Source organism: Cavia porcellus, unplaced genomic scaffold, assembly GCF_034190915.1.
Source record: "Cavia porcellus strain 051 isolate PalLab524CR breed Dunkin Hartley unplaced genomic scaffold, mCavPor4.1 scaffold_27, whole genome shotgun sequence".
NCBI lineage: Eukaryota > Metazoa > Chordata > Mammalia > Rodentia > Caviidae > Cavia > Cavia porcellus.
The window spans coordinates 6,388,507-6,411,389 of NW_026947510.1; the positions used below are offsets into that span (position 1 = coordinate 6,388,507).

Consider the following 22,883-nt stretch of genomic DNA (forward strand, 5'->3'; position numbering starts at 1 on the left):
GGATCAGCTTGATGATAGCCTAGGTGAAACCCTGCTCTGGTCTGGACTGGTCAGGGGCCAGAGACCTCCCAGAGATGGTCTTTAACAATACTGTTAGCCCTGCCCCATGTCGCCAGCCCACTCCTCTATCTAGGACGCGTGAATGTCCTCTCGGTGCTTCTCCTCCCTAGCTGGCACACAGGTTCCTTCCCTCTGCACCCGAGCTCTCCGCTTGGCACCACCCAAACCCAAGAGCTCCATGGAGCTCTGCCCTTTCCCAGGGCCTGCCCACACACAGGCTCCCACTCAGGCCTTCCGGTGCTGGGCGGAGTGGGGAGCTGCCAGATGTGAGACAAAAGAGCCACGCAGTACCAGCTTCCTCAGCACATGTCCATGGGCTCCAGTCATGGCACAGGGAAGGAGCAGGGACACGGTGCACAAAGGAAGAACTTGGGCCACGGTTCACTTCCCAACTCTGCCTCCTATTGTCTGTTAGGAAACACCAGCAAGTCCCTCAGGCCCAAGCCTCAGTTTCCCCATGTATAAAACAGCTGAAACAGTGTCCAGGATTGCTAGGGAACATGCCTGGCCCACTGCTCCCACCTGTCTTTTAGATGCAGCTGAAGTTTTCTGAAGAACCCCTGCTCTCAGCCAAGGACTCCCATCCACCTCTAGATCCCACAAGGGGAGAGGCCAACAGGGAATAGGGCACAGCCAAGGCCAAGAAAGAGTGTGGAGTTGCTAAGCACCTGGTCCCAGCCACACCTGAAGCTCCCCCAGCCTCATAGAGCTCCTTTTAGAGTGTCTTTTGGAATTGGCTCTGTCAACCGCAACCACAGTCCCCATGGTGGAGCTGTTGTGGGGAGCAGATGTGGTAAGGTCTTTCTCTCCCTGAGCCAGGCCACACTGTCAGGGGATACCTCCCAAGCTGGTCCTGACACCTCCTTGAGGGCACCTGTGACTGCTAATGGTGAAACACCTGCTGGTGGGCCCAAGAGAGGCTGGGTAGGGAGGAACTCTCTGGAGCTCTAGACTGACCAGCAGTTACAAGCACCCCACCTGATGAGCTCCTACCTACACTAGGAAGCCCAGCCTAAGTGACCCTGCCTCTGTCACCCCCTACCTGACCCCAGGCAGGTGCCAGCTAGCTCTTCCATGAGTTTCCATAGGCCTCACCCAGGGAGTAGAGCCAGGCTGGGGTAAGGGGGAGGGGGCAGTGGCTGGGATGCCGCTCCCCAAGCCTCAGCATCACCAGGGGACTGGGCTATGTTAACCTGATTCTCTCTCCAGGTATTTTCTAAGATCTCAGATTGAGGTGTGGAAATGAGCCCTGACTGCATGATGTGTCCATGCTGTGTCTGCAGGGTCTGTGTGCACACATCAGCCTGGACAAGTGTGCAGGTGTATGTGATTTGGCAACACTGTGCGTTCAAGTATGCAAGTGTGATTGCATGCAGGGCTGTGTGCACAAGTGTGTGTGTGTGTGTGTGTGTGTGTGCATAGGTCTGTGTACACATAGCCTTCTGTCCCTTGTATCCAACTCTCTGCACATAGCAAGTGTCTGTGCATGTGCATGTATGTGCACGTGTCTGTATTTGTGTGCACATGCTTGCACTTGTGTGCATGCCTGTGTATGTTTATGCACACATATGCATGAGCTCCTCTGTGTGTGTCCAGGTGTATGTTTTCATGTCTGTGTGTGTGGACTTGAGTCTGCACAGACAGCCAGCATGCTCTGCAGAGCCTCTGCCCAGGGACTGCTTGCTGGCTCTCAGCCATATCTCTGACTTCCTGGAGCCAGAATTCAGCTCCTTCCTCATCTTTGCTCCTCAACTGTGGAGTGTGTGTGGGTATGTGCGCATGTGTGCACGTGTATGTGCATCCTCAGAACCATTTGTATCTCTGAGTGTGCCTGTTACATGAGTGTGCCTGTGGCATGTGTGTGTGCACACAGCATGTTTTTGTGTGACCACTACATGGCCACGTGTGGCATGGAAGGAGTGTGTCAAGCAAGTGTGCACCTGGGACTATTAAAAGGGAATGCTAGCTGGGCTTGGGGTGCACACCTGTAACCCAGATATTCCAGAGGCTGAAGTAGGAGGATCAAAAGTTTGAAGCTGGCCTGGGCAATGTAGACTGTCTCAAAAGTAAAAGGAGCTGGAGTGATTGAGACCATCGTGGCAGGAGGATCTCCAAGAGTTCATTCCCCTCATTCAGTAAGTGTTGGCCCTGGTCACTTAGGCTGGAGTGCAGCTCAGTGGTGGAGCGCCTGGCTAGCCCAGTACTACAAAAGGAATAAAAAGAAATGAAGAAAGAAAGAAAAGAAAGACAGAAGCAAGAAGGAAAAGGAAAGAAAATGGGAAGTGCTAGCATTGCCCACCCAGTCATGGGGTGTAGATGTTGGCCTTATCAGTAGGCTCCCCAGGAGAAGGGCACCCTCATTATTGAAAACAGAGGGGGTCGGTGCTCAGCAGTGACCACAGAGGAGATAGAAGAGCTGAAAACACAAACTGGCCATGTGAGAACTAGAGATGAGCAGCAGTGAAGTTCCCGTCACTTTTGGCAGAGCTGGAGGGACAGTGGGAGAGGCAGGATCACTGTGTAAGCCGGCAACACAGCCGCTGGAGAGAGATCCAGGGAGGAGGAGAAGCAGGCTGGCTTTGCCACACACTCCCCACCCCAGCCCTTCACAGCCACCCCCACTAGAAAGGAAGGGTCTGAGGAGCACCATGGGGTGTGGGCAGGGCACATGTGCCTGTGTGTGCTTGCCCAGTGCTTGGGTGCACATGGACAATGAGTGTGGGTGGCAGTGTGTACACGTACCTATGTGTTCATACCTGTATAGGCAGATCAGACAGCTTGCAAAGAATGGTACCAGTAATCAAACCTGGCATTTATCAGATTTTTACCATGGTCCAGAGGCCTCACCTTTTATAAATAGGTGCTTGTTCGAAGTCTCATACAACCCTGTAGGCTAATTACAACTGCTGGCCTCATAGTTGAAGACACCGGCACAGAGCATGAGTAACTGCCCAGCACGCCACAGCAGGGCTCAGGCTGACCCTGCAGCTGCTGTTGTCCACAGGGTCCTGGCTGCATCTTGGGCAGGGCTTGGGGACATCCAGATGACCACTCTGCCTGGATCCAGAGACCCTGCCCTGGGGCTTAGCATTCAGCAGTGAGTGCAGAAGGCTCCTCTTTAGTCCTCTTCAGGCCTGCTGCTGCGATGCTGCTGTCAGCTCTTGACTCACTGTGCTCCCGTAGCTACCCTGAAGGCTCGTGTGGGCCTCAGTGTCACTGCTCAGGGAGCCCAGGTACTAATATTTGTCCTCATTGCCGTCCAGGTTGGAGGTCAGTGGTGAAGAGGATACTGATGGTCAGTTGTGGTCCAGGCCTCTGGTCAGGAGGGTTGTGCTGAGGAAGTGAGGCCAAAGTCAAGATCAGAGGCTGAGCCTGAACTGGTAGGCAAAGCAACTGCTTCCGAGGACAGCGTTTGCTTGAGACAATGACAGAATGCTGAGCAGCCTGGATGCCAGCCACAGGGCCAAAGCAGGCACAGCACCCTCAATGTGTTCACAGTGCTGCGGCCACAGGGAACAGTGGCACCAAATGTATGTGGCAACACAACTCTGTCCACTCTATTCTAAGGACCCCTTTGGATCGAAAGAACTTTCCACACACACGTGAAAATGAACACATACAAAGAGAATGCCAGCAGTTTATGCACAAGAATGTCGCCATGCTTTTCTCTGGGGGACAGAAGTAGAATGTGTTTTTCCAAGTAACTGTTTTCTCTTTTAAATGGACCTGTCAGTTTTGTAAATAGCTCAAGCCAAAAGCCTTTTCCCCCTGGTGTAGACAGAGGGTGTGGCCCTCAGGCCCATGAACAGGCAGCCTGTCATCCAGGGCGTGTAGGAATGAGCTGGTGTTACCTGGGCCTCTTTGGTTCAACTCTAGACAGAGCACAGCTCACTCGGGCGCTTTTCCTGCCCGCTGCAGGGTAGAGGGGGGACATGAATCTGGATGACAAAGGGAAGTGAGGAGAAGAGTGGAGCAGAGGCCTAGAGTACACTAAGGGGCCCTACAGCGATTGAGACCATCGTGGCAGGAGGGTCTCCAAGAGTTCATTCCCCTCATTCAGTAAGTGTTGGCCTTGAGAGCCTGCGGTCCCCATAGACACTGGAGGAAAAGACCTGCCCTGGAGTAGCTTAGAGATAAGTAAGAGATCAACCAGGGAGAAGTAAGTTCTATAGGGATTGAGTGCTGCACAGTGTAAAGTCTTTGCCCAATGCCCACAACTTCAAGGAGGAGAGGTTTATTTTAGCTCATAGTTAAGGTCCCTGGTCAGCTGGCTCCAAGACAGACGCCATGGTGGAAAGGCCTGGGTGGCAGAGAGTGGCTCACAGCATAGCAGCAGGAATCAGAGTAAAGGGAGAGCTGGGAGGGGGTGCCCTCTCCAGGACACCTCCAACAGGATCTTTGCCGCAGCGTCCCATGACCCAATCACCTGCAAACCCCCACCTCTGAGCACAGCAGAGTTTGGGGACCACTGACCTAAGTCCTAACACCCTGTGTGTGCTCCCCAGGACCTAAGAAGAGACAGTAACCCTGCAGAATCTAGTCCAGATGAGAAGTGGGACAGGGCTGCCTGTGGAGGTGGCCAGGGCTGCTGGTCCCAGCCTTGCCTCTTCTAGATTTCCCACCACAGACCAAGGCGAGCAGAGACCAAAGCCAGGTTGCTCTCAAGGAAAAGCATTTCCACCTCATACATGATAACCTGCCTCATTAAATTTAATGGGCCAGTTATTCCTGTTAAATAAACATCAACTAATTATGAAAAACATATTTGCCAAAGTTTGACTATGGAACGTATGAACCAATTACACGGTTATTCAGCCTCAGAACGCATTCAGTAATGAGGCTGGGTGTGGATGGGCAGCGGGGAGGGATGCAGACAGTGCCCTGCTCCCTTTTCTGCCTCCTCTCTGGGGCTTGCTGGACCTCGAGAGACCCTGAATCCTGGAAAGTCAGGGCAGGGCACACTCAGGTCTGGTATCCCATCTGACCTCGTCAGGACAAACGACAGATCCCCAACTCCACTGACATAAGCAAAAGGAGTCAGTTGGTTTGAGTGATATAAAAATCCAAACAGCAGGTGAGGGATTTAGCTCAGCGGCACAAGCGCCTGCCTGGCAAGTGCGAGGTCATGAGTTCTATGCCCTGAATACAAAAACAAAAACAAAAATGTCTAAACAGGTGGCCTACAGTGGCACCTGCCTATAATCTCAGCTACTTGGGAGGCTGAAGCATTGAGGCCAGCATGGGCAACTTAAATAACATTTTTAAAGGGCTGGGGAGTAGCTCAGTGATAGAGTGCCTCCATGTGTAAGACCCTGGGTTCCCTCCCTGGTACCACAAAAAATAGTAATAATAACTAAAACATAAAAAATGACCCAAATATTACGATTTACCAGGTGAAGCATGAGGAGCCCTTCTACGAATCCTGCCCCATGGCGACAGATGGACAGACAACCCACTGGGTGTGATTCACACCACTTTGGGAAGGGTCTGACTGTGTCTTACAAGCCTCCACCCACATGACAGTGCAGCATTTGAGTGAATAATGAACATATATGGCACTGACACGTGTCCTGCAGCTCTTCCTAGTTGGTATAGAGTCAACACATGTAGCCATGGAAAGTGTTTGTTCCTGCAGTGAGATACTACGCAGCAGTGAAAAAGAACACAGAACTCCCAAAACTGCCTGGACCAGTTCCAGACATCTCACAGAGGTAAGAAGCCAGTACAGGATGCTCAGCTATAGTGCTTCCTAACAGAGGAGCACTGAGTTAGCCATCTGCACCAACACCTCTGTCATAGCTGGGTCCTCTGGATCTCACAGACTATAATCCAGGTACAGCCAAGTACGCTATTTTCTTCTGGAGCCTGGGCCCCTTCCAAGCCCACTGAGCTGGTGGCAGCATTCATCCAGGATGAGTTATCTGTTTTATTGTTTTCTTTCTTGAAAAAGGATCTTGTTTCAAGTTCAGGCTGGCCTCAAACTTGTAACCCCCTGCCTCAGCCTCCCAGGATTCTAGGATTGCAGGCGTGCACTGGTATTCCCAGCATAGAGGAGGGGAAGTCTTTTTGCTGACTATCAGCTCTAGGAGGCCACCAGCTGTGCCCTGTCTCGTGACTTCCCCACAACATGTACTCACTTCTTCAAGGCAAGCAAGGAACTCTCTCGTGTGGTGTATAGTCATCACGAGAGAAGCATCCCTTCCCCTTTCCCCTCTCTGAGAGTCAGAAACAAGTCACACACTGGAGGAGGAGGCACCGTGCAGATGTGTTCGCATGAGGGCACCCCAGTGTGTCTGGCCCAGCAGTGAGTCACCCCACTTACGTGGAGTTGAGAGCACAAAGTGAACAGAGCTTGTCTAGAGTACAGAAAGTTGGGTTGTGGACAAGATGGGATGGACATCAACTTTGGGGGAAGGAGAGAGCCTTTGTTTTTAGTCATCACACCCCATACATGTGTGTGAGTATAAAAACACATCGCTCTGTATGACCAGGGCTGTGCACTTCCCTGTATATAGACGAAGAAGGAGGAGGGAAGGGAAGAAGAGAGGAAAGGAGAGGCAGATCTTAAGGCAGTGCTAACAGAATGATCTCCCAAAGTTATCTGTAAATGAGAAAAAGGAAGAAAACAGACAGATGAAGCTCCTGGCTGGCTGTGCACCTTGTGTCTTTGGAGAAAGCAGAGGGCAGGATGTCCCTGGTCATCTGCACGGTCCTCCAAGGCTGGGGCCTCAGGGACACAGCGAAGGCTGCTATCAGCGTTGTATGGCCAGGGGCAGGGGCCAGTGGAGACTAGTATCTCCTTGTATGGACTGAACTCTTTACAAACATGAATGTACACTTTAATGACTAAAACATCTTTTTAAAAGGCAGATGACTTGAAGGTAGAAGCTGTAAAGTTGTCCCCAGGCTCAGGGGTTCTAAGACTTGTTCTGGGTTCATGAATGTCTCTTTTACTCTCCCCCACAAAGTCACTCATGGTCTCTTGTCAGCCCAAGGGGCTGCCGGGGGCATCCTGGCCAAGAGGTAGAAACAGCATACCTGAGAATGCTTGCGGAAGACGTGGAGAAATAGTGGTCTGGTGACATTTTGATAATCTGGCTCCTTCCTGCCTGTTCTCTGACCATTCAGCCCTTGGGGAAGTGAGACATGAGTGTTCTCCAGTGAGGGAAGCTGGACCTTGTCAAGCAGATTCTATGCACTCCACCCCATGTTTATATGTGGCAATCTCTCTGATTGACTACTAAATATTTTGAATGTAATTATGATGTTTGTCTTTTGAACCAAAAAAGCTCTGCCTGCCCTGGAAGGAGGAGGAGGGACTTTGGGGAAGTGGGCAGGTCCCTGCTGCTCCTTCCTGCCTCAGACAGGGGCTCAGGGGCCTGGCCGGGCACAGAAGATGCCCACAACGCTGGCTGAGGGGAAGACTCTCTGCTGAGGACATGCACAGGGGCAGTGCTGCGTATGGGCAGCTTCCCAGAAGACGGAACACTGCTCCAGGCAGCCAAGGTCAGCTGGGCAACCTCAGGAGGAAGTGGGTCCATGGCAGAGGTAAACACCATGCAAGCTCATGGTAGATTAGGGAACCCACAAAAATGTGCCTGAAGCCTCAAGGTGGGACAGGAAGAGGTGCTGGGGCAGGGAAAAGGCCTCTTGCATTCCCTGCTTGTCAAAGCACATCTGTGGCACAGCATTTCTTTGTGCCTCAGTTTCCCCATCTGGGAAAGGTCAGTCGCAGCTACTTCCTGCGCATTGGTGGTTGTGCCTCAGAGAAAGCTTAGCACAGGGTGGCCCTTCACAGGTCTGCTTTGGTCCTGAGCACTCCCAGAATCTGTATGATTTCCCTTGTGGGCCCCCCAAAGGCATGGAGCAGTAGCATTGGAGGGACCCCAGGGAGACTGCTGATGAGACTCCAGCTGCCTGGACAGCCATTGTTTCATGGGGGGCCTCCGGGAGGGGGATGTGGGAGGAGTACAAGCAGCAGAACGACCCCTCTGGAAACCTTGTTTTCCCTTTTCCTCTCTACTCCTACCCTGGAATCCACGCAAATCATTAGCGACACAGGATGCTGGCAGCCATGGAGAGCTGGCCCAGGCCACAGCTGCGGACTGGAAAGGCTGTGTGCATGGGTGAACCTGGGGACCAGATTGAACCTGGCCAAGGGGCCTGCATACCTCTTGCCTGCTGGCAAGTTGTGGCCATACAGACCCTCCCCACACTCAGATTTAGGTAGGGTGGGCAAGGTTTGGCACCATCCCCTTGGAACTTCAGCCTGGCTCCCTGCTTCTCTTCTGTCCCTTCTGCCTCTCTTCAAGCCACGAACTCCTATCCTGAGATGAAGTCCTGCTGCTATCCTGAAGCCACCGGGCTGGAAAAGCTGTGTGGAAAAGGCCACATAGACACAGAAAGGGGCCTGAGGAGGCCCAGCCCTGGGGAATTGTCCCAGCTGCACCAGGAGCCATGCCAGGTGATGCCCAGCCATTCATCCACCAGGGTACCTCACAGGCAGCCACAGATGACAGAAATGCTTCATAAACCCTTTGGGACATCCTGACTGTTCAAATGCTGTGCTGAAGGATGCCCTGCCTCATTGGGCTTCCATTCTGGGGCAGTGCGTGATCAACAGCTCAGTGGTGGAGAAGACCTGAAGAGACTGCCCTAATGAATGTTGGCGGGGACATGTGAGTGGGGTGTTTTCACCCTGAGAGGTTGGGGCCTGCTGCAAAAAGGGGATAAGGACTGAACCCTGGAGAACAAGGCACAAGCTCAGGGATCTGGCATGGGGGCATCCTGGATTCCTGTGGTGGCCTCAGCCAAAGGTGGCCCCAGTGTTTCTGGTGGCCTGGGAGCTCTGGCACTACACAGGGTCGATCTGTGCCCAAGAGGTCATGCCAACAGAGCACCAGGCCTGATGTCAGAGCAACAGTCAAGGTGGTTTTTTTTTAAATCAATTTTTAAACTTTGAAAGAATTATAATTGTAGAGTCCCAGAAAGATGGAAAGCAAAAGCTGTTGGATACCCTACCTAGTTTCCCCCAAGGGTCACATCTTACACCACAGCAAAGCCAAGACACTGACTTGGTATATTGAGCTCATCTGGTTCTGTGTCACTTTGCTGGGCATGTGGATTTGTGCAACTGTCACCAAGATTAAGATACAAGTTACAAGATTGTTTCCTCACTACAGAGACTCCTGCCCTGTTATTGCTACAACCAACCATGGTCTCTGTGCTGGTCTGTTTCCTGCTCCCATAACAGATTTCTGCAGACTGGTTGAGTTATTAAAACTGGGGGCTCCACCTTGATGACCCTTTCCAATCCCATTCACTTCCCAGAGGCTCCCCCTCTACACACCATAGTTAGGTTAAGTTCCTACTCTCTTACCACCTTAGAGTGAGAATCAAATTTCAACACATAGACTTTAGGGATGCACAGAAACCATCTCCAAACCATATCACCTTGGTAACCACCAAGCTGTTCTCCATTTTTATAATTTGCTGTTTTCAATATGTTCTATAAATGAAGTCATACCACTTATGTTTCCTGTAATTATTGACATGGATGTGGCTTACGTCTGCCATTTTAGATTTTGCTTGACTTGTGCTGTGTTTCTCTATTTTTTTCTTCCTTCCTGCATGTTGCTTTAACATATTTGGAGCACTTCATTTTGGTTTATCTGTAGTGTTTTTTTAGTATATCTCTTAGTATATATTTCCAGTGGTTATTCTAAGCATTGTATTGTAAACGTGTAGAAACCTGATCTCTCCTTGTGCATCTTCTCGCTCTCCCATTTATAATATAATTATCTTAAATATTTCCTCTACATACATTGAGACATCAGACAATGTTATAAATTTTGCTTCAACCATCGAATGTTGTTTACAAAACTTGAGGGAAGAGGCATATTATATTTACTCAGTCCTATTCTTTGTCTCATTCCTTCCTCTGGATATCTTGAGATCCTCTCATAATTTGCTTTCTGGGTAGACACCTTCCGTTACTGAGAGAGATGGGCAGGGAAGCAGGAGTCCTGTAGGCAGCAGGCTCTCATTTTCCTTTGAGACTATTTAGATTGCCTCTGACTCCTGGAAGATAGTCTCACTGGGTATAAAACTCACAGTTGCAGGGCCTTTTCCTTTCAGTGCTTTAAAATGGTTTCCATTTCTGTCTGGCTCCCACGGTTTCTGATGACAAACCCATACTATGTGAGTTGTGTTGTTCTGTGGGGAAGAAAGGTGGTAAGTCTCTGTGGCTGTTTTCAAGGTTTTAGAAGTTTGACTTCAATGTGTTTCAAAGTAGATTCTTTCAGTTTATATGGTTTGAGGTTCATTCAGCTTCTAGAATCTGTAGAATTACATCTTTTGCCAAGTTTCAGGAATTCTCAGTTATCATTTTGTTAGATACCAGAGGTTTCTGTCAGTCTATTTTTCTGTTTTTCAGACTGGGTAATTTTTATTTTTATCTTCAGACTCATTGGATTTTTCCACTGTCTCCTCATTGCTTCTGTGGAGTCATCCATTGAGTTTTTTCCCGAAATTTCTGTTACTATAATATTTTTAAAATTTTATTTGTTATTAAAACGTTTTTTAAATTTTTGTTATTTATTTCCTTGCTGAGACTTTCCATATTTTCATGTTTGAATCATACTCATCAGTGTGAGGATTTGCTTTATTTTATGGATACTGGGGAATAAACCCAGGGCTGTCAGACTGAGTTACATCCCCACTTCTTTTTAATTTTTTAAAAAAAATTCTGAGACAGAGTCTTGCTAAGGACAGAGTCTTGCTTAAATTCTCCAGTCTGTCAAACTTGGGCTCTCCTGCCTTGGCCTTCCAGAGTGGTAGGATTACAGGCATGTATCCCCCACATCCAGTTTCAAGGCATCTTTTATAAAGGGTGTTTTAAAAATCTTCATCAGATCACTCAAACATTGGTATCACATCAGTGTTCTGTCTGTTGGTGGTATTTTTTTGTACAAATTAAGATTTTCCTGGTTCTTGCTGTGACAGGTGATTATTTTTTATTGGCCTTGAACATTTGGGGTAGTGTGGTGAGAATCTAGATCACATTCTAATCTTCTGTTTCACAGTGTCTCTTCCTGACCACGGCCTAATGGTCAGAGAAGGACTCTGTCTCATTACTGTTGGGAGTTGGGGATGAGGCGAGGTTAGTGTCACCATTTCTGCCTGGTGTTTTTACAACCTGTCTCCTTGGGGGAACCAGAAGAATGATTGCTTTCTATTCTCATTCTTGGTACTGCAGATATGTGCGCTCCTTATCTGCAGAGAGGGTACTAGGGAGGGTACTAGGTACAGAGAGGGCCTAGGGACAGCTTTTCTGGGCTCCCATCCTTGGGAACACCATTGGTGACCTGGTTGTAAGGCCCAGGGTGATGGACACCACTCCAGGCATGGAGCACGTAGTGTGAGAGCTGAACAAGCCAGGCACTACAGGCCTGTTGGCCAAGCGTTCCTCATCAACGTGCCTTGTTCACTAATCTTGTAGTGATGTCTGTGCTTCCCATGGAGCAGCTCCTGCATTCAACTCATCTCACAATTCCCATCCTTCACCGACTTGGCCTCTGAATTGTTGCCCTAGTATAAGGCAATGCCAGGTCCCTCCAAGGCTCTTGGGGAGTGTTTGTGGGGGCGGGCAGTGGGGTTGGGGTGGGGGTTCTGCTACTGTGTCTTTTGTGCAGTGGAGCACTGACAGTAACCTGATTGTGTGTCCAAGTCAAGAAGTAGGCCAGGGACAGATCTGAGTCCTGATTGGTAAGAGCTGGCCCAAAAGGGGGAGGAAAGTGGGCATGGCATCACCCACCTGTAATCGCAGCAAATGGGAGACTGAGGCAGGAGGATCAAGGGTCGGAGCCCAGCCTGGGCTACACAGTGAGTACAAGGCCAGCCTGCGTTACATATTGAGATCCTGTCTCAAATAACCAAAAAGAAAGGGAAATGCGGGGAGCTGAAGAAGGCAGTGGCGTCTGGCTGGGGGCTGCAGCAGATGGGGCGGCTTCTAGGAGGAGAGAAGAAGGAGCTCGGGACCAGTCCTGGCCAGGGGACAGGCTGGAGATAGGCCTGTGATGTGGTTCATCTCCAGAATTCCATGTAGCAAGAACACTGGGTACTCTAGGAGAGAGGCAGTTAGAGGTGGTGGGCCACACCAGAGAGTCAGAGCTGAAGCACCCTGGGAAGCCACTACCTGCTCTGGAAACTGGGCTCTACTATCACCCAGCACAAGGGTGCCTGGCCATCCCTGAACCCCTCCCCACCCCCAGCAGTGGGGCTGCCAGAGGAGGGGAGGAGGCCTCTGAATGTGCTTTTGTGGGAAGCTCCAAATGGAGATGTGGATACACTCACGTGCCTGAAACTGCCCCAGTGGCTAGAGAATGGAGAGGGACCCAAAGATTTCATCCCCAGCTGCCCGGAACAGAACCAGTTTTTAGGAATGGCTTCCTGCTCCCAACGAGCTCCACTGCCCTCATGACGGCATCCAGTAGGCAGAACCGAAACCCCAAGAGGAACCTGAGGGAAGAATCCAGAAGCTGTGCTGATTCATTTCCTCTGCATGTGATGTGGGGTCAGAAGCCTCAGAGCCACAGACCTGGGTTCCAATCCCAGCATTTCTGTGGATTCCCACTGACCACTTCTCCTTCTGTATTTGGTGAGGGCAGTTCAGGGTCAGGACCCAGTGAGGTCAAACAATAAAGGGCAGGGAACTGAGCCACGCTCAGGGGGTGCTGCTGCCACTGGAGTCCAGAAGCCACTGCACTGGGACAGTCACTCACATTCTCTGTCTGGAAAATGGCCTGCTGAGGTCTTCTCTCTCTTCCTGTTGGCTAGTGGCCTTCTCCTTGTTGGTTCTTGAGTGTTTCTTTATATATTGCAGATACATGGCCCTTCTATGTATGTTCTCTGAGATTCTAGCCTGGTTCCTTATTTCTTCTTCTGGGAACTTTAGTGAGCAAAAAATAACCAATATTAATGGAGTCAATTTGATTAATAGTTTATTTATTTTTAACATGTTTTAAGAGAGCCTTCCCTAGCTGAATATTGTAAAAATAATCTACTCGGTTCAACCAATAACAAGCAAAAAAACTGCTCTCTTATCCTCCTCAAACCTATGGTCCGCCTGGAATTGATGCATCATATGATTGAGGCAGGGATTGGAAGGGGTGCATAATCAGATAATTTCAACAGGTCCTGCTGCTGCCTGGGTGTGGACAGAAAGATGTGAACAAGTAGGAGTAGGATGAGGGACAGGAGAGAATGCTTCCTGAAGAACTCAGACCTGGGAGGGAAGGAAGTGGAGGACTATTGGAGTAAATTTTCCAGCAGAGTCCACAAGGCTGGGGATGCAGGAAGTCAGGGATAGAGAAGGGCTGGCACAAGAGGGAGGTCTTAGGGGTCAAATTCAGGGGTGGAGACAAGAAAGAATGGGGGGTACCAGGTAAACCACGGCCTTGGCTCTGGTCCTATTTTCCCAGAACATAGCTGGAGATGAGGGCTGCGATCTCTGACAGCTTCCTAGGCAGAACAAGAAGGGCTTTGAGTACCTACCCACCACAGGTTCCAAGGCGGAAGGTTGGCAAAGGAGACTGCACTCGAGTGAGCAGGGAACAGGGACAGCCAGTGAAGACATGGGTAGGCTGTGGTATTTGCACTCACTGTTTGCAAGGATCTCACTCTAACCCTGGCCTCTCTCACAGATGAGGGGAACGAGGCTTGGAATTGGCCAGATGTGCTCTGTGCTGACTGGCCATGCTGGATGCCCACCTGGATGTGCAGGACATGGTTGTCCATATGGAACAAAGGGCTTTCATGCCAGGAAAGGGAGAGGAACAATGCAGCAGAGAGATTATACTAGGCCCACAGACTCTGCAGCAAGATGGCCAAGGCCGGCCTCCCAACTCTGCCTTGGGGGGACTAGGCAGGTCAGTTCACCTCTCCAGCCTCAGTTTACTCAACTGTAAAATGTAGCAGAGCTTTGTGCACTCAGCATGTTACCAGTGCCTTGCAAATAGTAAACACAAACTGGACGTGGTGGTACACACCTATAATCCCAGCACTCGAGAGGCTAAGTCAGGAGGATCATTTTGAGTTCGAAACCAGCCTGGGCTACAAGGTGAACTCAAGGCCAGCCTGAACTGCATAGTGAGACCTGTTTCAAAAAGACAAGAAGACAACAATAAATAAGTAAACAGTAAACATGGCCTTTGAAAAAGGTGCTCATCTCATTTGGGCATGTGAAGCATCAAGACCACTATGAAAAAGTAGTACATGCACCTATATTGGCATCAACAAAGGCAGCAGAGACCCTTCCACGTGGCTGCTAGGGTGTGACACAGGGGACATGGCTTTGCAGTAAGGCCAAAGCTGAACACACAGCTACCAGTGGCTATGCCACCTACCTGTGGTCTAAAAGGCCTGGGAGATCCCTTAGAGGGCATCCCTCATGGTTTTTCTGCCATGGCTCAGAGCTGGGCCCTGTTCGACAGCAGAAGTGATCATCTGCGCAGAGTGCATACAGCCCTACAGGATTCAGAGTGGACACTGCCACTAGCACACCCAGGACAGAAAGGAGCACACAGATGGGATTATGCTTCTATAAGGTTCCCAAACAAGCCACACAAAAAAGACGCCATTCTAGGAGACAAATATGAATGGTCACACCCAAAGAAAAGCCAGGCAAGGATTAAATCAGAAAAGAGGGTGCTATTTGCCTCAGGGAAGGTCATCTTGGTGGGTCTTAACATCAACTCTATGATTCCTCCTCAGAACTGATGACCCGAGTGTAACACAGCACACAGAGCCCACTACAGGTGGGGCCCTGTATCCATCCATCCCTCCACTCACCACACAACTCCAGGTTTCTCTGTGCGGTCAGTGCACCTGCTACCCTGCAGGGAGAGCCTCCCAGTCTCACCCTGGGTACTTTCAGGGTGCGCAGGTCCCCGCTGAGCAGGCACGTGGGATACAGGTGTCTGCCTCCAGATCTGACCTGGTCTCACGCCGTGCGCCCCAGCTCCAGTACCCAGCCCGGCCACCTTGGTCCTTGGCAACTCAGGGATTCAGGATCGGTTTCCCATCAGGCCCTGTCCTGCGGACCTTGGGCAGAAACTGTTCCACTCTAGGCCGCCCAATCCGTGAATGCGCCAGCTTCCTGGGGCCAGCAGGTGATCTTGTGGCTTGGCTGGCCTCTGGCTCCTCTAACAGACGCGCCCAACCCACCAGGCTGGGCCCGGGGCTACGCGCCCTGCAGGCTTCCTCTCTGGCCTCAGTTCCGGGGACGAAGGATTGTACTCCAAGCCTGGAAGCACAGAGACCTAGCCTTGCTCCCGGGGACGTAGATTCAGGTCAACTCGGACACGTGGGACCTAGAAACGCCCTGCTGAGGTCCCGCTCTCAGAGCTTTGAAACATTTGGTAGCATCGCCCTTTGAAGGCACGCGGTGGGGCCCGGAGGGCGCGCGGCGCGGGGCAGAGCGCCCTCTGGAGGCCGTCTTCGATCCCGCCCCCACCCGCGCGCCCCGCCCCCGGCGGCCCCGCCCCCGGTCTCGGGCGGCGCAGGCGCGCTGCGCAGCGCTCCGCGGGCGGCGAGAGCGAGGCCGGTCCGCATCCGCGCGGCGCTCAGCGCCCCATTCATGCTGGGCAGCGGCCGCGCGGCCACGCAGCGGAGCCCAGGCGCGGCGGCCTCGGCCTGCGCGGCTTCAGCGGCCCCGCGGCGGGGCGGGCGGCGGCGGGGTGCGGCGATGGCCGGTGGCGAGGCGCGCCCCGGGGCGGCGGGTAAGTAGGGGTGCAACTTTCCCCTCGGTGCTGCGAGGCGGGCGGCGGGCAGTGGGCGGGGAGCCGGGCTGGAGCTCAGGGCCGGGCCCGTGCGGTCGGGCGCTGGTGGGGCTCGGGCCCGGGCAGTAGCCGGGTGGCTTCTCCGGTGGACGCGCACCGTACCGGGCGGGGGCGCCTCACCGCGCCGGGCAGGGGGCGTGCGCGGGGACTGCGGCGCGCGTGTCCGCGGCCCGCGTGTCCCTGCGGCGGGGCCCAGCGTTCGCGTGTGTCCAGGCGCGGTTGCGGCGCCCGTGCGGATCGGACCGCGGCCCCAGGCGCCGCACGGCCTCCGCTCCCCGGCCTGGCCCGTCCCGGCCCCGCGGCAGCTCTCCGGGACGGCGGGCGCGGCCCCTCCTCCGCAGCGAGGAAAGTTTGCGCAGCCGGGCCCGGAGGGCCCCGCAGGCGCCGGGCTGTCGAGCTGGACACGGGCTGCATCGCGGCTGGACCCGACCGCCGCCGGGGTACCGGGCCGGCGGACTCCAGCGTGGGCAGGGCCGCGCGAGCTGAGTTGGGCTGGGGGCTGCACCCCGCCCGCCTCGGGCGCGGGTGGAAGTTGGAGCTGCTCTTTGGGCCGCGTCCCTCTCTATCCTCCGGCGGGTCTCGGTCTGGCCCAGGCCCGCAGGGCCCTGCGGGCTGGAGGGCGCGGTGCCACCGGGAGGCGTCCGTCTTGGCCTTCCCGGCCTCCCCTCTCCGGGCCTCCTGAGGTCGTCCGCCTCCCCGCTAGGCTTCCGGGGCTTCCTGGCCGGTCCTGGGCCTGGAGCCGTGCGGCGTCGCTGACTGCACGAGCTGATTTGGGGTTGCCCCAGGAACGGATGCGCAGACCTCCGAGAGGCCCTTCTATCGCCGGAGATCCCAGGTGCAGCCCTAGAAAGGGAGTGCGCCGGGCTCCAGGCGACTGGCTGCCCCTGGTGCCTTTGGTTCATGTTGGGGGTGTTGGGGCCACGCCCCTTGAAAGAAAAGGTATGTGGGGAGGAACATGGCTGAGCCTGTGCCCCCTCAGCTTGGCTCTTGGCTGCCTAGAGGGTCCCTGCTACCACACCTCTCCACCCTGACCCTGGGTTTCTTCTGTGTTCCATGGGTTTAGCCTGTGTTCCCCTAGCCTTGGGGAACACCCCCAGATCCCCTCCTGTCCTTGGTTTGAAGTGTGCAGGGAAGACGGTGCTATATCTGTGTTGCCCAGCCCTATAAGGAACACCCAGTGGGTGTCCTGGACAGAGGTGTGAGCCCAACAGCTGAGAGGGGTCCATGAGCAGAGAGTCAGCTGCAGGGACATCCTGGGTGGAGGCCTGCCTCTGTCAACCAGGCTAGCCGGTCCTTGAGGCCATGGAGTACACTCTGGGGAGGGACAGAAGGTGCTCTGGGACAAAGCACACAGTCCATTGCTGGGCTGCTGGGGACCCTAGGTGACTGTCTGGACATTTGGACCTCCAGGAAAGCCCCTGTGGTTTGAGCAAGTGGCTGGGGAGAGGGTGGCTCTGGGAAGGCAGAACAGGACTCCAGGGCCCCCAGGTACCTGGTACCTAGAAAACAGGGGTTTGTGGGACCACCTCCTATGGCCTCCAACAGCCAAGGGAAAGTGGCAAGGGCAGCTTCTCCCCTGGTGCTGATAAGAACCACTGGGCAGTACGGCAATGTCTTCCCCATCCCCCCAAACCCAACCTGCCCAAGTCCCAGGAGAACTCAGAGGGGGAGGCGATGGCCAGCAGGCTCTCATCTTTGCAAAGGACTCTGGCCTTTGTTTCTGAGGATGAGGAATCACTGTGTCTTCCAGGGCTAGGAGAGGGACCCAGTGATTGCTCTGCACACTCCTCCAGCTAGGTGTCCCATTCCGTGCAGGAGTGAAGCTGTCTGCCCTCTGGCCTGGCTCCCACCTGCTGGGAGTTTGGCCTTCCTTCCACACCCCTCCCCACCCCGGCTGCCTCAGTGGAGCACCTGTACACTGGCTTCACCCTCCTGGTCTGGCTCCGGCTCAGCCCACTGCCTGTAAGGGAATCTGCAGCACTGTGTACTGCCTGCTCGGTACCTCTGGCAGGTTCCTACTCAGTCCCAGCTTCCTACCCCCACGAGTGTCGTGTGTGCCTGGTCCTTCTAGAACAGGTAGAAGAGTCTTCCCAGGAGCCTCTGCCAGGAGTGGCTAGTGCTTCTCCTTAGAGCCCCAAGCCTGTTGATGTTCTCCTTCTCTGCTCAGCAGGCCCAGCAGGTGGCCAGGCCTTGGCGAAGTATGTTTTTCCTAGGCAGGCCACAGGCCTGGTAGAGGTGAACTCAGCAGGTTTTCTGGCTGTCTGGTGTCCCTGCTTTGTCTGAACTGGCCAGGTGACCTTGGCTATGTCTGAGCTCTAAGTCCTGCACTCTCAGGCAGAGGAAATGGCCCAGGCATGTTCCCTGGCCTTTGTTCCATAGTGGAGACAGGGGAAAAGCCATGGCTCAGGAACCCCCCTCTCGAGGCCAGCAGCCCTGCGCCCTGGGCCAGTCCTTTCCCAGCAGCCACTGCTGGGAGGCCGGGTAGGGAGTGGGCCCAGGGCTGGGCTGGAGTTTGGATGGTGGCTTCTTCAGCCGGGTCCCTCCCGTTTAATATGAAAAGTAGGGCCCGTAATTGCATTAAGACGTGTGTAATTATCCCGGAGGAGGGGAGCGCCCAGCCCCTGGTAATTGCAGGCCTGCTTTGAACTGATAAATGCTGAGTGATTCATGTTTTCTTTGGCGTTCACATGTACTCCGCTCGAAGCCCGACCCGCTGCCTCTGCAAAGAACCTGTTTTCTGGCTCCCTGATCTGCTGTGGGCTGCCTGAGGGCAGGTGGCAGAGGGTGGAGACTTTGTTCCTGGCGCCCTGTGGAGGCCCGTGCTCTCCACTGTTCTTAGGGCCCTGGAAAGGTGGCTGATAGCCTGTTGACAGGGTCCCTGCAGGGTGGCACAGCCTTTACTTCTCTTGCTTTGGGGTCCTGCCTCAGTTTACCGTGCTGCACAGTGGGTACTCTCAGGGCACATGCAGAATAGGGTGTGTGGGAAGGCAGGGCACAATCAGGGGGCCAGTGCTGTCCTGCCCAGGCCTGGCTGTCCCTTCATTTGTTCTCTCATCATTCGCAGTAACTCAAGCCTCCTAGGTCTTGGGATGAGCTCTGGGGCACCAAGGCAAACCAAGGCACCAAGGCAGCTGGGGAGAGTGGGGACAGTAAGAGACAGAACCCACTTGGGAGCCTTGTGGTGCAGGGTGAAACAGGTGACAAGGGACAGGTCTCAAGATGTCATGTCTGCTGACAGACATCTGAGTGGGTGTGGGCAGTGACCCCATGCCAGAGAGGACATGAGGCACAAGGCGGACCCACTGTGGCCAGCTCTCCCTCTGACTTCTGTCTTCTAGACTCAGCTTCCCCACGTGTGAGTCTGCCAGGCCCTGGGGAGGGTGCTGTCTGGTGACCACGTGGGAGACCTGGGGCAGGTCCTAGGGGCACTGCTGGCACCAAGAAGGTGGCAGTTTTACTAGCACTTTTGGGCAGGCTGTGACTGTCGCTTTTTTATCCCTGAGAGAAGAGTTGTGGTTATCGTCCTGTAACAGGGAAACTGAGGCCTGAAAGGGATGTAGAGCTATAGAATGATGCCATCTGGATTTGACTGTGCCTGGCTGCCTGCTGCTGTGCTGCAGGGAGATGAGCCTTTCCAGAGGCAGTGGGGGGCTCAGGTCCTGACACCCAGAGACATGGGTAGAAGGTGCCAAGCACCACACTATCCAGGCAGGGGCAGTGGGGGCTCTGTTGGGTGGAACTGTGGGGAGGGCAGTGCCATGGAGATAATAGTGTGGGTAGTGCTGAGTGGTGAGGCCCTGGGCTGGGCTGGGCTGGTCACACAAGTACATGGGTGCTTGGAGAGGTGCTGAGGGCAAGAGAGGCCATGGACCCCACTGCTTGCGGCCATTCCTGTTGGCTTGGTGTTGGTGTGAGGCTGAGGGCCAGAGTCTGAGTCCATCCTCAGTCTGGAGGGCCAGTGAGGTACAGTATGAGTGTGAGGCGCACATAGCCCAGCTTCTCATCACTCCTGAAAGTCGGTCTTGGGAGATACAGCGGGTGGATGGGACCCCATGGAGGGCAGCCCAGACTGCTCCTGGCCACGCTGACAAGCACTGCCCATGTGCCCATGGGGTCTTGTGGGGCCCTCATGAGCATGCAGAGTACACTCAGTGTGTTAGAGAGTGCACAGTGGGGATTGGCACAGGATGTTGGGCACAACCACCACCAGGCACCTAATGGAGACCTAGGGTACAGCTGGGGTCAGGGTTGCTAGGACCCAGGCCACCGCAGTGCTGTGTCCCTATCTGTACAGTTCTGGGCCTCTCCTGTCCCTTGCCCAGGCTGGCACCAGGGTGGATGCAGCCCCAGAATCAGGATGAGATCACTGGGGCTTAGACCCACTGATTTTCTGGGGATGTGTGGAGGTGGCACTGAGCGGCAGAGCCTATCCTGTTTGTGCTCTGTAGGGTGACAGTAGTTTTGCATATCACAATAGCTTCAGCCAGGGGATGTCTCCCACCCTGGGGACAAGGCCTTGGGGGTTTTGTTTCCTAGGCCATGAGTAGGCTTTCCATCGTGGGATGCTGTTACCCAAATTAGAATGTCAACTGAGTCCCCATGTTAGACCCCCAGTCCTTGTCTGCCACTCCTTGTCCCTGGATATGCTCCATTTTGGCATCCTGTGCTGCTTTTGGTGGCTGCAGCTGGGGTTCAGTGACTCCTGGCTCACTGCTCACTGCCTGTAGGCGAGAGGGCCAGGGTGGTACCTTTTTTCTGTTTCCTTTTACGGGGTGGCAGGGCCTTCTCCCAGGCAGAGTGTAGTGCCCATATAACATGGGCACTTGTGGCCAGTGGAGTGTGTGTCTGGGGGCTCAGACTGTGCCCATACTCACTCACACTCTCTCTTGCCTGTTTTCCCCAGGGCTGAGTTTCCCGACCCCGTGATGCCTGGCCCTGCAGGACCTGAGCTCCCAGGAGCCAGGCCCCGGATCGCCATGCCACTACCACCTCTGAGCCCATGTGTGTTTCCCATGCTGCTACTTCTGCTCCTCGGTGGTGTGCAGGCTGCCATGGGCTCGCCCAGGGCAGGCGGGGGTCCTCAGCCCGCCTTCCGCACCTTTACGGCCAGCGACTGGGGCCTCACCCACCTCGTGGTCCATGAGCAGACTGGCGAGGTGTACGTGGGTGCTGTGAACCGCATCTACAAGCTGTCAGGGAACCTGACCCTGCTGCGGGCCCACGTGACAGGCCCCGTGGAGGACAATGAGAAGTGCTACCCACCCCCCAGTGTGCAGTCGTGTCCGCATGACCTGGGCAGCACTGACAATGTCAACAAGCTACTGCTGCTGGACTATGCCGCCAACCGTCTGCTGGCCTGTGGCAGCGCTTCCCAGGGCATATGCCAGTTCCTGCGGCTTGATGACCTCTTCAAGCTGGGCGAGCCACACCATCGCAAGGAGCACTACCTATCAAGTGTGCGTGAGGCTGGCAGTATGGCGGGTGTGCTCATCGCTGGACCACCAGGCCAGGGCCAGGCCAAGCTCTTTGTGGGCACGCCCATTGATGGCAAGTCTGAGTATTTCCCCACTCTGTCCAGCCGCCGGCTCATGGCCAACGAGGAGGATGCGGACATGTTTGGCTTTGTGTACCAGGATGAGTTCGTGTCCTCACAGCTGAAGATCCCGTCGGACACGCTATCCAAGTTCCCAGCCTTTGACATCTACTATGTATACAGCTTCCGCAGCGAGCAGTTTGTCTACTACCTCACCCTGCAGCTGGACACACAGCTGACCTCGCCTGATGCTGCTGGCGAGCACTTCTTCACCTCCAAAATCGTGCGGTTGTGCGTGGATGACCCCAAGTTCTACTCATACGTGGAGTTCCCCATTGGTTGTGAGCAGGCCGGTGTGGAGTATCGCCTGGTGCAGGATGCCTACTTGAGCCGGCCTGGCCAAACCCTGGCCCGCCAGCTAGGTCTAGCAGAGGACGAGGATGTGCTGTTCACTGTGTTTGCCCAGGGCCAGAAGAACCGAGTGAAGCCACCCAAGGAGTCAGCTCTGTGCCTGTTTACACTCAGGGCCATCAAGGAGAAGATCAAGGAGCGCATCCAGTCCTGCTACCGTGGCGAGGGCAAGCTCTCACTACCCTGGCTGCTCAACAAGGAGCTGGGCTGTATCAACTCGGTGAGCAGCGCAGATGGGGCAGTTACTCACCACTTGGCAGGGTACATCCCTCCCTGGCCACCCATGTCCTCCTGTGTGCCAGATCTGGCCTGTGAGGCCAGAAAGTGGGTCTGCACGGGAGCACTGGCCCCAAAGCCTGCTTCTTGACATGACACCGTCCTGGGCTTACAAGCCCCTAGGCACATTGGACAGAGCCCTGACCATGTGCCTTGTACTATGCTCGGTGGTGGCCTGCTCCATCTTGTACTTATTTTCCAGATGAGGTGGCTGGGGCTCAGACAGGTGGGTTGACTTCCCTAGAGTTATACAGACATTAAGAGGCAGAGACAGGGCCTGACCTAAGCTGGGCAGGAAGTGTGTGTGTCTCTACCCCATTGTCCCGGCTGCCCATAAACCTTTCTGCCTAACCTCTGCTTCACCCCACAATGGGTGCTCTGCAGCTGCAGGCCTAGCCTCTGGCAGCTGCTTTCCCAGGAGCATTATTGGCCAGGACTGCCCCAGGTTCAGAGGCTCCTGGCCTGGGCATCACCCACATCTGCTCTGCCGTCAGGCCCTCTGCTCCTGGGATTCCTCTCCTACCCAGGAAAGTATGCCGCCTGGCTGCAGTTTTCCCATGTCTGAACCAGGCCAGCTTGGAGTGGGTAGGAGTGTCCCCTCAACTCTTCCTGGGGGTTTCCTGTGCAGATGCAGTCCCTACCCCTGGGCTTCTCAAGGAAGGCCTGTGGAGAAACTGAGGCTTGCAAGGGCAGTGCTTCACCAAGGCCCTGCTGTGCACTCTGCACCCTGAGTCTTGCCTCTTCCTCCCTGGGGTGCTGCTATA

The 22,883-nt window shown here is 54.3% G+C and overlaps 1 protein-coding gene across 2 annotated transcripts in view; it reads left to right on the forward strand.

Annotated features, from left to right (window-relative positions):
- The first annotated feature begins 15,709 nt into the window (after positions 1-15,709).
- Plxna1 (plexin A1) overlaps positions 15,710-22,883 on the forward strand; it is a 43,543-nt gene continuing 36,369 nt past the window's right edge. For both annotated transcript variants that reach the window (XM_063237795.1, XM_063237796.1), the window contains exons 1-2: positions 15,710-15,839; positions 20,803-22,063. In XM_063237795.1, coding sequence (XP_063093865.1) covers positions 20,825-22,063 — 1,239 coding nt within the window. In that variant the 5' untranslated portion in view covers positions 15,710-15,839; positions 20,803-20,824. The remainder of the gene's footprint in view (positions 15,840-20,802; positions 22,064-22,883) is intronic.